Source organism: Falco cherrug, chromosome 6, assembly GCF_023634085.1.
Source record: "Falco cherrug isolate bFalChe1 chromosome 6, bFalChe1.pri, whole genome shotgun sequence".
In the NCBI taxonomy this organism is placed as follows: Eukaryota; Metazoa; Chordata; class Aves; order Falconiformes; family Falconidae; genus Falco; species Falco cherrug.
In genome coordinates this window covers 56,071,605-56,086,955 of record NC_073702.1, presented here as the reverse complement: position 1 = coordinate 56,086,955, position 15,351 = coordinate 56,071,605, and the positions used below count along the sequence as shown (strand labels likewise).

At 39.8% G+C, this 15,351-nt stretch overlaps 1 protein-coding gene across 2 annotated transcripts in view; it reads right to left on the bottom strand.

Moving 5' to 3' along the window:
* The window catches only part of ARHGAP18 (Rho GTPase activating protein 18), a 101,083-nt gene that overhangs the window by 39,080 nt on the left and 46,652 nt on the right, over positions 1 to 15,351 (bottom strand). For both annotated transcript variants that reach the window (XM_055714479.1, XM_055714478.1), the window contains exon 2: positions 559 to 758. In XM_055714479.1, the coding sequence (XP_055570454.1) occupies positions 559 to 758 (200 nt within the window). The remainder of the gene's footprint in view (positions 1 to 558; positions 759 to 15,351) is intronic.

Below are 15,351 nucleotides of genomic sequence, written 5' to 3'. Positions count from 1 at the left end.
CTGATAGGACAAGAAAAATAAATGGCCCAACTTCTTCTAAGATCATGCCCTCAGGAGTGTCCCATAATTAATGCTTCTGAGAAACAAAAATAATACAACTGAACAGTCACAATAGTTACAAGTGTAGAAAGTTACTCACTAAACTTAACCCGGTTAATCATTGGCTTGTCTTCTAAAGCGTGAGGTTTCTATCCACAATAGCTACAATAACGAACAACATACACAAAGAGTGAAAGGGTAAGTTAGTTTAACAGTAAACTACAAATAAAGCTTCAATTGTTGTGATCTGCAAGTATAGGCACCTTTCTAATGTTCTGCAAATGCCATTTAAAGGAAAACCAGCCTTTTACTCATCTCTGATACAATTCTTTTTCAGGGCATTGCCTGTTTCTGGTGATATGCATCAGAGGCAACAGAATTTTCAAAGTGGATGTTCAGCAGAGTGACCTTCTTTTTGATTTCAATGTGTTTGGTGGGTGCCATCTCTTGAAATAATACTTAAAGAAAAATTCCTAAATCAGCAAACTGATGATCATTCACAAGAACAGATTTCATTACCATCTGGCTCTTTCACTACAAGTGCTACTCGTTCCTCCTGATTATTTCCTCTAGTTTCATGGATGTTTTCAAGTTCTTTCCAGTAGTCATCCATAGACAGTTCATCCAAGGAGTCCTGGGATCCTGAGCGGTCAAACGATGCTCCATCAGGGGTCTTCTTGGAATGGTCATGGTTCATTGTATACTGGCCAGACCGACGGCTATAAACATAGACAAAAAAGCAAATCCTGGTTAGCATTCTTAAGATACAGGATATATTAATATCTGTGAGGGCAGCTGGTGATGAATTGTGTCAAAGTATCAAGGCAAACTGCTGTCAACAAGCAAACCAAGATATTAAAAATGGCTTTTAATATCTGGAATATATTTTTAATTTAAGATTTCTGCTGTACGTATAACCCAATGTAGAACAGCACAGGAGTCTGTATTAAAGAGGAAATAGTGAATGCAAGTTCTAGTAGCTAGTTACAGCAAACCTCTTATTCAACTCACACCAGCCAATTCCACAGACTTCACAGTACATATCTTCCTAGCATTGCTGTTCATAAAGAAGTTTTCAGAAGTGCCTTTCTGCTCGAGTAAATTCTTATGGGTTGATAGTACCTTTACTTCTTTCCTTTGCTAATCAGCTTTTATTTTTCATTAATGTTTAGTCTGGTATCTATGACCTTAATTACAGTTGGGAAAGGACAAAGTAAAATTCCTGAAGTTACAGTTTGTGAAGTAAACTGGTGAGTCCAAATGTTTAACAAAGGCTACTGTTTCTATCTTGCTTCCTCTTTGACTGAAAGCTTACTACTTCTACAATTTGATGTTACTAGCTTTTGGTTCACCCCAAGTATGTATGTTGCTAAGGCTTTCAAAAGACATCTTTCACCTTAAGTATAGCTGTGACTAGAAAAAAGAAAGCAACAAGCTGAAACCTCTAGGTTTTATCTTGACCTCATTAGGTCATTAGCAAAAATTACCACTGACCTAGCAAAGAATTCCTCTTAGAAAGTGCAAAGGTTATAATGATGTCATTGAAGTTACAGGTCAACCTTACAGTCAAATATACCAAATCAAAAGCCACAAACTGATTCAGAGTATCAGTGGATTACATGAGTAGCAACCTATCTAACTTCAGAGTTGGCCTTACTTTGAGTGGGGGCAGACTGGACAAAATGATTTCCAGTGGTCCCTTCTAAACTAAGTTACTCTACTATTATGAGAGTATATCAAAATTCTTCCTTGTATTAAAAAATAGTTCTTAACACTTTAGAAAGAGCTTCAAATGTCTTTTACGTCTGAATTTGTCTCCATATTCTAAAAAAGGAGTCATGGTTTGAGGTTAAGTAGTAAATATCACTTATTCTGAGAGGAAAACGTATCAAAGATCAAGCATTGTGGATTTATCACAATGTAAACGCAGTAAATTAAGTCCTACCTTCCCATTTGGCTGACTTAGAATGTTTATCTAGAAAAAGCACCTTGTCCTTATGTTTTATCTCGTGACAATTGACACTTGTTAGCTGCCCCTAAGTAAAAAAGTCATACATTTCTCGTGAAGATAAGCCCCTTCTGTGTACAAGTCACAAATCCTTTCACACCAAATGTGCTCGATTCTCCGATAAGAAATCCTAACTATATGGACTTTGCCTTTAAAGGTAAAGAGCCTTATGGAAGGACTGAGTTTCCACCTTCTCTGCCTCTCTGCTCCAGGTACTAAGTTAATAAATTACAATGAATTACCAAGCTAATATGCACCCCAGTGCCATTCCTTAATCTGCCTGTATTTGAAAGCCCAGGGGGAAACAAAAAAACCAACCACATATGAAGAAGTATTTAGCTTCTGCATCAGTGGCAGTAACAACATCCGGCTAGTAGTGCATGTTACCCAATAAATACAATTTCTCCATGTAACCACCTCAGTTCTTAAACTTCTCGTGACAGGTGTGTCTTGTGTGCACCATGTGCTGCTTCTGAATCCAACACTAATCACTGCAGAAAGACATTCATGGAGCCGCATCAAAAGTCTCCCCAGCAGCCACCATCAGTGCTGAGTGTGGCCAAAGCAGGTCAGGCTTCCCAGCCCTTGCCCAGGCTTCCCTCCTCTGGGCCCGGCCGAGCTCAGAGCAGACTGGGTCCCTCTCACAGACTCTCTACACTGAACTGCAGTGGCTGCAGCTTATCATCCCTCCGTTTAGCCCTGCAGAGCTGCTCATCAGCTCTTCAGTGGCCTTTCACCTTTGGAACAACCTGCTCTCACTGACCCACCTCAGCTGAAATTTAACCACCACAGCACACCACGCAAAAGATAAAAATAACAAAACTGAATACATTAAAAGCATGCACTTCGGTGGGCTCTGGCAGGCTGAGCTGGGATACGCTGCAGCAGGCTGTGGCTCTGTGCCATGCTTCCAGGGCAGCGCTCCTCCTGTCCTTCAAAAAAAAGCCAGCTCGTCACCTTCCCCAACTAGGTCCTGTTTCAGAGAAGTCTGTGTCCTGAAACACACAGATACTCAGCACAGAGCACTCAAGGCCATTTTCAGGGTCCTGTAAGCATTTGCTGTACATTAAAAACACTCCATTAACCTTCAGAGGCTGCACCTTACCCTTCCATCACCGCTCACAGGCCTGCCCTACTCAACCAAATATAAGCTGCTTTTCTGGTAAGGCTCTTCCCAGCCTGACCTTTCGATCTCTCATTAACAAATCTATACAGCAACTCCCAACTTTGAGCTGGCAGTAATGCCACTTCCCCTGGTGAAAGCCCTCAAGAGAGAGCGGGGGACAAATGACCAGGAGAACCTTCCAAGAAATATTCACACGAAAACCTCACTGCTCTGCTGTGAATCTCTCCTTCAGAATCCACGTCGCTTCAGGCCATTCACAACTGGCCGCCCCAGCACTGGCAGCACTCGGGCTCCTCAGGAGCCAAGGCTACAGGCTGCTGCTCCTGCTCCACTCACCGATCCCTTCTTTTCCCTTGTCAGACTCGATCCAAGCCTGTATCCCCAGTTTCTCTTTGGACTACAAACCCTTTCAAAGCCATCTGCATTTGTCCACATCCACAATTCACATTTTGATGGGCTAGGCCAGAGAGAGGCTCAGGCTGGGAGAGAACAACTGCTAAAACAATTGCTGAAGAGCAGTTCAGATCTTATTTTCTCTTCACTTGGTCCAACGTTTCTTGCTTTGCATACCCCACCAGAGAAAGGCACTGGTGAAGCAGTATTTGGTGCATAATCCACACAGCAGTGCCTCCAGGCATCCTCATCTCCATCCCTCCTACGAACCCCTGTACACACAGTGCTAGTCTAGATACCACAGGGTTCGTGTACGTCAGAAAAGAAAAATAATGGTAAAAATTCACAGCACACGGAAAAACTGGTTGCCAATTAAGATTGTTATTTTTAGGTATCTGTTGACAAGGCCAAAAATATGGGATTTCTGCTGTGACTTTCCACTAAATTCCATCCTTCTCCAAACGTATGCTTAGTAAGCACTAGTTGTGCATCACACAATAAAAACACACTGGTGGGAACAAGTTAAGGCCAAGAAAAAAAGAGAGGAGAAGGGAAAAAGCAATCAATCTTAGTAACAGCATTATAAGAAAACTGGAAGAGGTATATGTTTTTAAAAATAATTAATTCCGCATTAACAGAAAGACTCATTAAAAAAAAAAACTTAGAAAATTATTCCATCAAATGTCCCATGTTGCAAGCTTTAGAATTTTGTAGAAGACTGTTTTCCAAAAAACTATCAGTAGAAAATAAGCACAGTTCATTACCAAAACAGCTATTACTAGGTTACTTCTCCAGCACATTCTTAAGTTCTTAGGTGTTCAGTTTTTCTATTTAAAATTTGAAAAATGCAGCTGTTTTCACAAGTATCTTCAATGAGATCTCTTTTCTTCCCCCAGCAAATGTAAGCTACTGCTAACGGTCACATAAGTAATTGTCAAACACTACTCATTTAGCATTTCAGGTTACTAAATGGCAACTTTACTCTCCAGCTGTCTTTTTTCCCCCCAGAAAACTAGTATTGACATTAAGGTCTTCACTAACAACACTCTCAAACTTTATTAAAATCTTACTAACACCTATTTCCAATCATAAGTAAATAGTTTACTTTTCAAATAACTTTTCAGGGAGCAGTGCAATATTCTCATTTCCAAATTACACAGTCAGTTCTGATCTGTGATACTCAGACTTGTACCCTTTGTAGTCGATGAGATTTATGCCAGTTTATCTCGGCACAAAACTGAGCTCCCAGGTATGAAACCCATTCTTCAATATAGTTATTGCAGTCTCTTGCCAGAGTTAATCTTCTTGTCCCATCCACCGGAGATGCATTTATTTATTAGAAACATCAAGGATGTGATAAGAAGCACTCCAGCCCTTCCAGAGGGGAGCCGTTAAAAACAATTCTTGTAATGAACACTTCATTACATTTACAAGGAAAGAAACCAGATTTGGGTTATTTCACAAAGCACTGATGAGCTTCATGTAGTGGCAAGTACTTAAGGGAGAAGAATTGTGCATAAGTATTTTCTTCAGCCTTTCCTTTTGTGATGAACTGTGTCTCAGCCTTTAAGAAAACATGACTCTTCACACACCATACTAAAAATATGCTTTTTTCCAGGTTCTGTCAGCCTGATTTTGATTTCATTTGTAATCATTTCATACCACTGCAGTTGTCTTTGTTCCTTATTTTCTTTCCTGTGAAATCTAAATCTCCCTGCCTGATCATAATTGATACTTGTCATGTGTAAACTACAGCAGCTAGAGATTAATCTGTTAGTAAGATGCACTTTCACTGACATGTCAGATAAACTCAGCTCGTGGAAAGCTAATTATGCCCTTACTTTCATTTTTCTCACTAAAGAATTAAGGATTGTGATGCATTTTAAAACTGAGATGTGAAAAAGCCCCCTACAGGGCTAGCCACTAAATTGATGATGATCCGAAAATCATCTTTCTACATTGCTATACAAACATCATAATTGTATGATATCCTTATATACTATATAGATGGGTATGCATGAATTACATGTGTAAATATACTGAAAGGCAGAAATAGTAAATGCAAGGATGTTCATGGTCATAAAAACTAGGGAGCATAAATACACTGTTGAACCAAACATAATAGAATGGCACTGCTGAAAGAGAAGTGGAGGTCCTGTAGCAGGATTAGTGCAGGTGAGCTCACTGACTCCAGGAGAGAACAAAGTCCAGCTACTAAATACTGTACGAACAAAGCAAAAAGATACCAGTCTCTATAATCTCTTTTCTTCCTGAAAAAAAATGGATGAAACGCAACAGAAAGGGAGGAATGAGAAACACCTATTCTGCCGACAAATTAGGAATTTCTGTACAGGGTCCTTTTTTCCACCCACTTCTGCCAAATTTTGGAATTCAAAATTTAGGCCTGGATCTTTCGGGAATAAAACCTGTCACAACTATACAAAGTGTCACAAGTGGAACAAGGGAAGAGCCCATATGATTAATTACTGAGTTTAACCTCAATTAGGACTCAACTCTTTGGAATGAAACCAATATGGTCCTTTTCCACAGTTGCCTAACAAAGCCTATGGGAGTCTTAAACATTGTCTTTAAACAGGTTCCAAATTGAAGGCCAATTCAAAGTTCTACAAGACTAAAAATTTCACAAACATTTGTTTGTATCAGACAATTCCCAGCGCCGAGAACAGCGCGAAAAATAAGCATTGCGTTAGCAAATGATATAATTATTTTTCATACTGGACTATTACACCCCCCTAAGCTGCACACTGAAAATACAGTCTTCATATGCTTGGCCTTAAAAGCTTCTTTAAGTAATCCTGGCCATTAACCATTGCTATTGGGATTCTTGTACAGGCAATGTCTTGAGCACTGCAGCCCCTTCAGATGCACACTATGGCACCCCAACAAACTTGCACTTTACTTCCAGAGTTCTACAAAATGACAAAAACATATCTGACTACAGCTACATTATAGCAGCAACTTCTGAAATGCCCGTGCAAAGGGAATCATCACTCTCAAAGCTAGTGTACATTTGGCCATTTATGTTAAAGCTATTAGTAGTATTATTGCAGCCATACCTCAGCCGATACCGGGGCTCACTGATTCTGAGCATCATACTAGCACATGGTTAGATGTGTTAATAACCTGATAAACAAGATACACAAGGCTGTGAGGGGGGGGGGGGGGGGGGGGGGAGGGGAAAGAGGTGAGTATTTGGACCAGAAGGTTGAAGCATGCTGTTCAAATTCATGGTGCAAGTCAGTGACAGAAACAAGAAAAATTCTCAGATCTCTGGAGTCTTTCACCACTGGACCACTGAGTGTTAAAGATCATAATCTGGCCCAGAGAGAACTGCAAGGCAGATAAAAGGAAGCTGTGCTGTTTGGATTTGTGATAGACTCCAGCACCGTGGCCATAAATAGAGTAGCACTCTCAAAACAAAATTATCTTGTTGACATAGGAGTTACAAAGTTAAGCAGCAATTTGCGTAAGTAATTTTAAGTTTGTACAAAGGCTAACTAGATTTAAACAATCAAAAAATGCCTATGGGCACCGTGGCCTATTCTGAAAACTATTTACTGAGAAATCATTCATGAGATGTTATGCTCTTAAATATAAATACAGGAATTGCCAAGTCCTTTCTAATCTAAACAACAAAAAAAATGAGAGGGAAACAATGTGGTCTCCTATCCAAGGCTGAGTAACAGAGGTGTGGGAATAAATTAAGCTCCAAAGCTCCCCTTACCCTACCTCTCCTTCCAAGAAGCCAAGCAGCACAGCAAGGTGCAAAGACTTCTTAACTGAATTAACAAAGAAAGCTCTAATCTAATGGCTACAGCAGCTGCCTGGTTTGAGCTCCCTGTTTTTGTCTGGGACACTGGCCTGGGAAGTGATCACCAGACCTTCCCATAGCCACGGCACCTACCAGAAGGTCATCATGAACTTTCACAGCTTCTAGGCAAAGCTGCATCCCAAAGGTCAGACATGAAGACAATGCAAGGCCTTGGTTCCAAGGGTGTGTTAAATCAACAACACCACTTATTCTAATGGTTTCAACCTAATGTTTAAGAAATTTCTTTCTGTCACCCAGTATCCAGTATTTTGCAATGCAGCTTTGAGCACTTTTCAAAGTCTTCTGTTAAAGAAATGATCAAATTATAATTGATATGCCCATCAAAGCAGGTTGTCCTAAAGTAACCGAATTTTACGTAAAGCCACAGAGTAATGACACTACCTAAGTGAAGTTAAATTGTTTTTTTCTAAATGTAAATGTCTTCATCTTTGTATATGGCTTAACCCGTTAAAAAGATTCTTTCTATTTCATTGATAGCTAAAACCTCCTGTCAAACAAACGTCAGTATCACTAGCTTTCATGAACAACAGGTAACCTTCAAGCAATACCTACCAGGACCCAAGTCTGGACATTTGGTGTCCAGAACAAGGCAAAAAAATATATATATATAGATAGATAGATAGATATTAAAGTGCTTTTTAACTTTTAGAAGGCATTAGAAAACCTTTAGTCTGGGCTTCTATTTCTGCTTTTCATTCTAGCTCATAAATCTTGTCACACATTGCAACAAGAGCATCCTTTCCTTTCTACCTTTTCTGTCATTTATTTTTTCCATGACTGACTGCAAACTCCTGCAACTCAGTCTTTTCAAGAGAGTCATAGAAGACAAAGATAACAGTAACAAAGCAATGTAATTTCCAGTATTTTTGGTGAACTGATACTTAGCACTCCCAACTTAAAGAGTTTTATTTTGCCTGCTCTGTGACCTTATGGGACATTTTGAATGGCAATTGCAATCAAACTTGCCCAAATCCCCATTAAGCTCCAAAGAAAAGCCAGAGAAATAGGAACTGAGGCAAAGCTCTACTCTCCTTCCAAAGACAGAGTACAAAGTGATTGCAGAGAGGGTATAAAACAGTACTCACTTTCTAAATGAGCATAAAAAAAGGCTGAGCAAAGAGAATCAGGTCTCTTAGGATTTTTTGTAATACCATCAGCTGCTGTTAATACCTGCTCAAAACTGCTCTGGAGATTAAAAAAAAAAAAACCACACAGAAAAAAAACCTCCAACAAACAACAAACCACCCTCACCCCAAAACCAATAATCGAGAAAACCCCACAAACTTGGCATTTTAAACACCTCCATGAATAACAAATGCAAGATAGGTCAAAGTTAGGGCTGCCAGACTAGAACTCTAAAAAGTGTGTGCATATACATATACAAAGACATAAAGGCATATACATATATAAACACACACACCCCATACTGCTTCCAGCCACATCCTCATTATTATTTATGTAAGATTTTTCTACCTTAGTGAACACGACCTTCCCCCTTTCCCAACCCCAACCTGTCACTGGAGAAAACAGGAAGGAAATCCTGTCAATGACACAGGCTGTTAAATTAATATTCTAATCCACTGCACCAGAAATGGGAGATTCCAGATACGATGCCAAAACTTAATCTGCCTCAACTATATGCAGCACTTCTAAGAAGATTAAAATATTTCATGACATTTCCTTTAACAGGACCTCGTGTTCTTATACAGCCATTTAGACTACTTATTTTCTATTTCTGATTAGCTAAATTATAATTATGGTAAACTGATACACATGCACATCCTATCGAAAATTACAGTATAGATCATTGGCCCCCATGTATGAGTGATGATGTGAAATCATTTACTACAAAAAATAGTGTTAGAACTATAACATATGCTTCTAAACATTTGCAAAAAGAGCTATTTGATATGCCATCCCAGGTTGCTTCAGAATAAACGTGATTTTGTTCCACTCCACACAAGGTGAGAAAGAACTCAGGATTGACAAATGCAGCCATGAAGCCTGTCTCCCACAAACTGACTGCACCAGTTGCGTTTCCTTGTTTGGGGGGGACTGCTGCATTCTAGTGTCTGAGCTGTTCAACTCCGTGCATGCTTTTAGCTTTATTCTCCAACATGTTTCTTTTAGTGAAAGGTGAGTGACACTGACTCAGATTTGGAGCTTTAAATAGAACATCACATATTATCGAACTTGCAATAAAAATTATCACAATTAGATAAACTGAGAAGTAGTATCAGAAGTCAGTTTTGGTTTTACTTCTGTATTGACAATATGAAGTAGACCATATTGTCCCAGGTCCTGCCATTCTGACCCTTTTAATTCTCATGCCATTTGAATGAAGAGTCTCAAAGGCTTTGAGAATACATTCCTATTTTTGCCCATACATAGAAATTTCTACTCCAGGGAATGCAAAATCCACCAGAGGCAAAAACAAAAGGGACAAGGGAACCTGTATAGATACAATCACACAAGCGGCACCATGTTAGAAGCAGGTTTGCAATGTGCAGACTTTTGGAAGAGTTCTGTAAGCACTTCCAGCTCTAAGTCCCACTGAATGAAAACAGAAGTCAGTCTCCAAACTCAGGCACCCTCTGTAATTCCTTTACATACAACCCTAATTGTGTTTAAAGCTCTAGTTTTAAAGAAAGCATATTGCACACAGCTAGGAAAATCAGGAATGGCTTCACTCGAATCTTCGTCACATTTTTGGCTCTGACCCTTGGTCAGTTGATTTACCTTTCTCATTCCTTCCAAATGCCTTCTACATCACCTGGCTTCATATGGACACAGATGTTTTCCTCTGCAGTTCTGATTCTTTTCATTCTCTACAACTCATATCAATTACAAATATGTATGCAAAACACGTTCTCTGCAACAAATCTCATGCTGCTCATTGGGAAAATACTCGAACAAATTGCACACCTTTTAAAAGTACACTTTTTCTGTAATCTTCTAAGACAACCACTGGAACTAATCTTCTTCCAAAAATGAGAATAAAGCCTGTGTGAGATTACTTCAGGCTCCATAAATATCAAAGAGAATAAACCAGGAAGTGAAACAGATAGAGTATTTGTAATTCCTTTACTGAGAGACACAGAGAGGAAAGATTTAAATAATTCATTTTCTTTTCACAGCGGAAAAAAATCAACATGGCAACAAAATCTGATTTAAGCTATCCTGGCAAATACCAGGACCATCTAGTAATGCACCGTTACAGCCATGAAATGATACTGGAGTCACTTTTGTGCCTCTAAAAGCAATTAGCTCTCTGAAAGTATTAGCTCTTACCATGTTAAAGGACCTATTAGACCTATAACCGTGTTACTTGCAAATATAAGGCCTACAGTGCAACTCAGTAATTCTGTTTATGCTTGAAGGAAACTGGCACACATTCATAGTCAATTTATTACAATATAATCCTTACATTCAGAATAAATTGTAAATGAATTTGTATGAGCATTCTCAAACAGCAGGCAAGGAAATCTGTGCAGGAGTCTAAAAATGTTTTCTAAGGAAACTCTTTTCATTGCCCAACCAATCACCACTGAAGACCCAGTAAGATAAAGAAAATAAAGGTGCTCTCACAGAAGCTGGACAAGAGGGAGAGGAGGAAGCAGAAAGGGCCAAGTAGAGAAACATGTGCTGGGCAGGCCAGCACTCAAGCACCCTGAGGGATACAGGTCTGTTCAGAAGCAAAACGTCAGAGGATGCTTTTAAGAAACATTCTTAAAGCCAAGAGGATAGGAGAGAGGGGGGCCTCAAGGACACCGCAAAGGAAGGACCATCTGGGTTTAGTTCAGCCTCAGCATGAGCAAGGAAGTATTTGCAACCGGTTTTAAAAGTGGTCACTGGGATTTCCTCTGTGCTCAGAGGAGCTAACACAAAAACGCTGCATATGTCTCCACACATGATGCAAACCTGCTTTGAGGAACTCTTCTAACAGAAGCCAGGCAGAGCATGCCACAGCAGAGATGGAGGGCAATGCAGGTCTGCCCTGATCAAGCCGTTCCCTTCACACCCCTTACCCACTGACCCACAGCACAAAGAGGGCAGTTGAAAAGTCTGTTGTCACCTCAGCAAAAGAAACGAGATTAAAAAGGGCTGGCTCCGAGTCTCAACTCTTACTTTTTATCTTCAAGGGCAACTGCTAAAGGCGTGAGCCTTTGACTCTTTTCCTACCGATTCATTCTTCTAAGCAAATCTTCCCAGGAAACACCCGTTCCTGGCGTTTAACAACTGAACTGTCCGCAGCCCTCGCTGTTACCTATTCTAACAAGCACTTCCAAAGGCTTGGTGTCTTATGACCCAGCAGGAACCCCACTAAGTAAAACAAAATTACACTAATATATTCCCTCCCTCCTTTTATTTCTGGTAGTTTTTAAATGTCAGCAGACAACCAAGCATGTAGGAAGCCACTCAAAACTACAGATTCTCTCCTACCCTCTCCCCCTTCACTACCACCTGTTTTCTGAACACTGGCAGAAAAGATATAAAAATGTGTGTTTTTTTCAACCGAGCTCCCTGCAAAGCTTTACGGGTACTTGTATGCATAGGTATGCCCCTTCACTTACAAATTAACTATACAGATGTACAGCTACCGATCTGAATACACAGATGCGTTCATGTGCAAGTTTGGAAGCTAGCCCACCATGGCGTTCACTACTGTGCGACCTGTCCACAAGGCCCGAGCATCAGGACTTCAATACAAAAACAATACTTCAACCGTAAGGATTTAAAAGAGGGTTTGGTTTGTTCCAGGTGAGGTGAAAAACAAAGACAACATAATACAAACCAAAAAATAGGAGGAAAAGCAGAAAAGAAACATACTAGAAATTAATAAAAAGTAAACAAAACATGCAAATTAAATACCAATAATAGGAACAACTGTTTAAAATTAAAAACAGACCCTAAAAAAAAAACCCTCGTATGTATTTTATTATTAGTTGATCACAATTTTACACATGCAATCCTTGTTTCTCATTTCCAGGAATAGCATTACTAGTTTTTGTTCTTTACTCTTAGATCTGATTCTTTTTTGGTGTAAGAAATCTCCTTTCCATGTGGGGATACATGGGCAGCGAGTCCATCAAAACTTGACACAGTCATGGAAGGCTGTCACCATATTTTAAGGCAACAAAAGGAAATGCTCCAGACTGGTCACAAAGGGAAGACTGACATTCATTGCTTGCTCTGCAGCTCATAAAAAAAGTGTGCTGCGAGTAAAATGAGAAAAAAAATCTTTCCAGAATTATGGTAAATGGAAGACTAAAAGAGCTCTTACCAACTTTAAAGTACACTTATCAAAGAGGATGCAGGCAAGGACTCCAAGAATTCTGGAATTTAAATACTAATAGCAAGTTAAAAAAAAAAGTCATTTTTCTGATTTAAAATTTATTTAGATGACAATTCTTAATAGAAATTATTTAGGAAAATTCTTTGTTTTCCTTCCTAACCAACACCCCTTCTTCCTTTACCAGCATCTTAGAAACATGATACCAGTTTCTAAATCAACATAGGTGCCACCTATGGTTTTTCAGCTGATAACGTTCTCTATGATTATTATTCTAAAAAGATACCAGTCTATTTTGAAAGACGTCAATCAATTATATAAAGCCACATCAACCTGTCTTTTTAAAATCATAGCATCACTAATAGTAGCCATAACTCTTACCCTGCATTCCCAAGCAAAACTCTTCGGTGGAGGTTTAGCTGCCAGCAAAAAATGAAAGTAAAAATGACATTGTACTCTTAACTTTCCCCATGTATCTAGAGGTTAATTATCTGACTTCAACTTTAGACATATTCCTCTGTGTAGACAGGGTAAAAATAGCACTTACTTGTAACATTAAGTAGCTATGATTACAGACCCCAGTAACAATCAAGGAAAATGAAATACAATGCTTCACACGTAACGCATTAAACCTGAAATAAGGCACAATCCATATGCAGACGCTGCTATAAATACAAATTCATATTTTCTTTTGCTGTACATACACACACTGTGTACAGAAGAACAAGAGCAATGTTATGCACTCCTGGGTATTACTATCTGTGATTTTTAGTTACAGGACCAAGTTGCCCATGCTAGACATCTGTACTTCCCATTATGAGACACATCTACAAATTAATACCATATGTTTTTATACAGTATCATATGCACACAGGAAAAAACCAACATTTGCTGCATGCAATATTAAGTCACACATGAAAACTTGATTGTAATTAATGTGAAAATATCATATTATGACAGTGACCTAACCTTACAGTTTAGGGGGAAGGGGAGGGAGGAACAAAAGACAGCCTGAACAGGCCTGACCTGGGAGCACAGATCAGAGATATTTCTAGACTGTGAAGGGAACAAGGTGTGAGGCAAACCAGAACAGAAGCTGCAAGGCAACCCACAAGTCCTTCACTCCCAGTTCCCAAGCCACATTGCCCGACCACTCTGTCCAATCTCTAGCCCTCATGTCACCTTGCCACACCGCGCAGGACCCCACTGGCTTTCCAGCTCTGAAGCACTTCCTAATGCACCCTAAAAATTAGGGAACCAGCACATACCAACACTGCTGGGGAGGCAATGAAGGGACGGGACATCTCTGGACCCGAGCCAGATCACAAATACATCCATCGAGCTCAGGCAGGGTGACACAGTTGAGCTTCTTCCTACCAGAGGTATTACAGTAAACACCTTCTTAATGTTTTCTGCACTGAAAATGCACATTTAAAAGTTTCTTTGGATACAAGAAATATTTGATTGTATAAGCAGCCAATTGTATCTCAGGGGATAAAGAATAATCCCCTCGCCAAAATAAGGCACCTGGACAAAGCCGTACATGTACAAAGAGCATACAAGTGCTGACAGAATAACACAGAAATGGAATCATACACTTGTCAACATCAAAAGTGTTTAAAACCTAAAATGTAAATCAACAGAGCAATGGAAAGGGAAGTAGAAACTGTAACAGAAAATTTACAACACATTAACTTAAAGATGAAAAGGAGACTTTCAAAGAGACAAATGCCCACATACCTAAATTACACTATTTTCTCAATTCTTTAACTGCAAAACCAGTGTGTATACTTTACAGCTTCTGCCACTCCTGTCGGGTGTCTTCACTGGAGGTGCTCAGGTCTCCTCCCTCTTTGAAAGTCAGGAATGTGCAATGAGGAATTTAGGGATACTTTCATTGACTGTGCCCTCTAGCCAGCTGACCTCATTTTCATTTTTTTGCTGTTTCATGACGCCTCACTGAGAAGTAAATCAGTTAGAATGATTTGTACCATGCCCTCTCAGAATAAATATGACTTTTTTATTATCAAGTACATATATATCAAGTGTGTGTACGTACATATATATACACATATATATATATACATACACACACACACATATACATATGTTGCTGTAAAAAATGAGGCAGTACACTGAAGCTGCCTCTTCCCAATGACTGCCAAAGTAATGAATGCTGTTTGGCTTCAATTCCTTCTCTGTTCACACAGGCTTCACACCAGTGCAACCCTGGAGTGCCCCAAGGGGGATGCCCCCACAGCTGACACCTCAAGGCCACTCCACCCTTTACAGTAACTCACAGGAGGCAGACACCACCCTTTGAGTGCCCTTCTCCAAGCAGCCTAAATCCACACCACAAAACAGCCATGTGCCAGATCCTAGGATCTCTCCATCCTTATAGGCAGACCCCTCCAAGGACAGCACAAGCAGTAAGCCAGCCGGCCTGTTGTACACCCAGTCCAATTCGGGGGAAAGGGAAAGGTATCTCTGTTTACTAAGAGATACTACATGGTAGAACTCCAGCTACCAGGACTGTCAGAGGATTGTGTGGTAGCACTGAGCAGAGCCAACTAGATGCACAACTGAAGCACACCACCAGCCCAGTGCAAACATCCACTCTCTGCAGCCACAACAGAAAA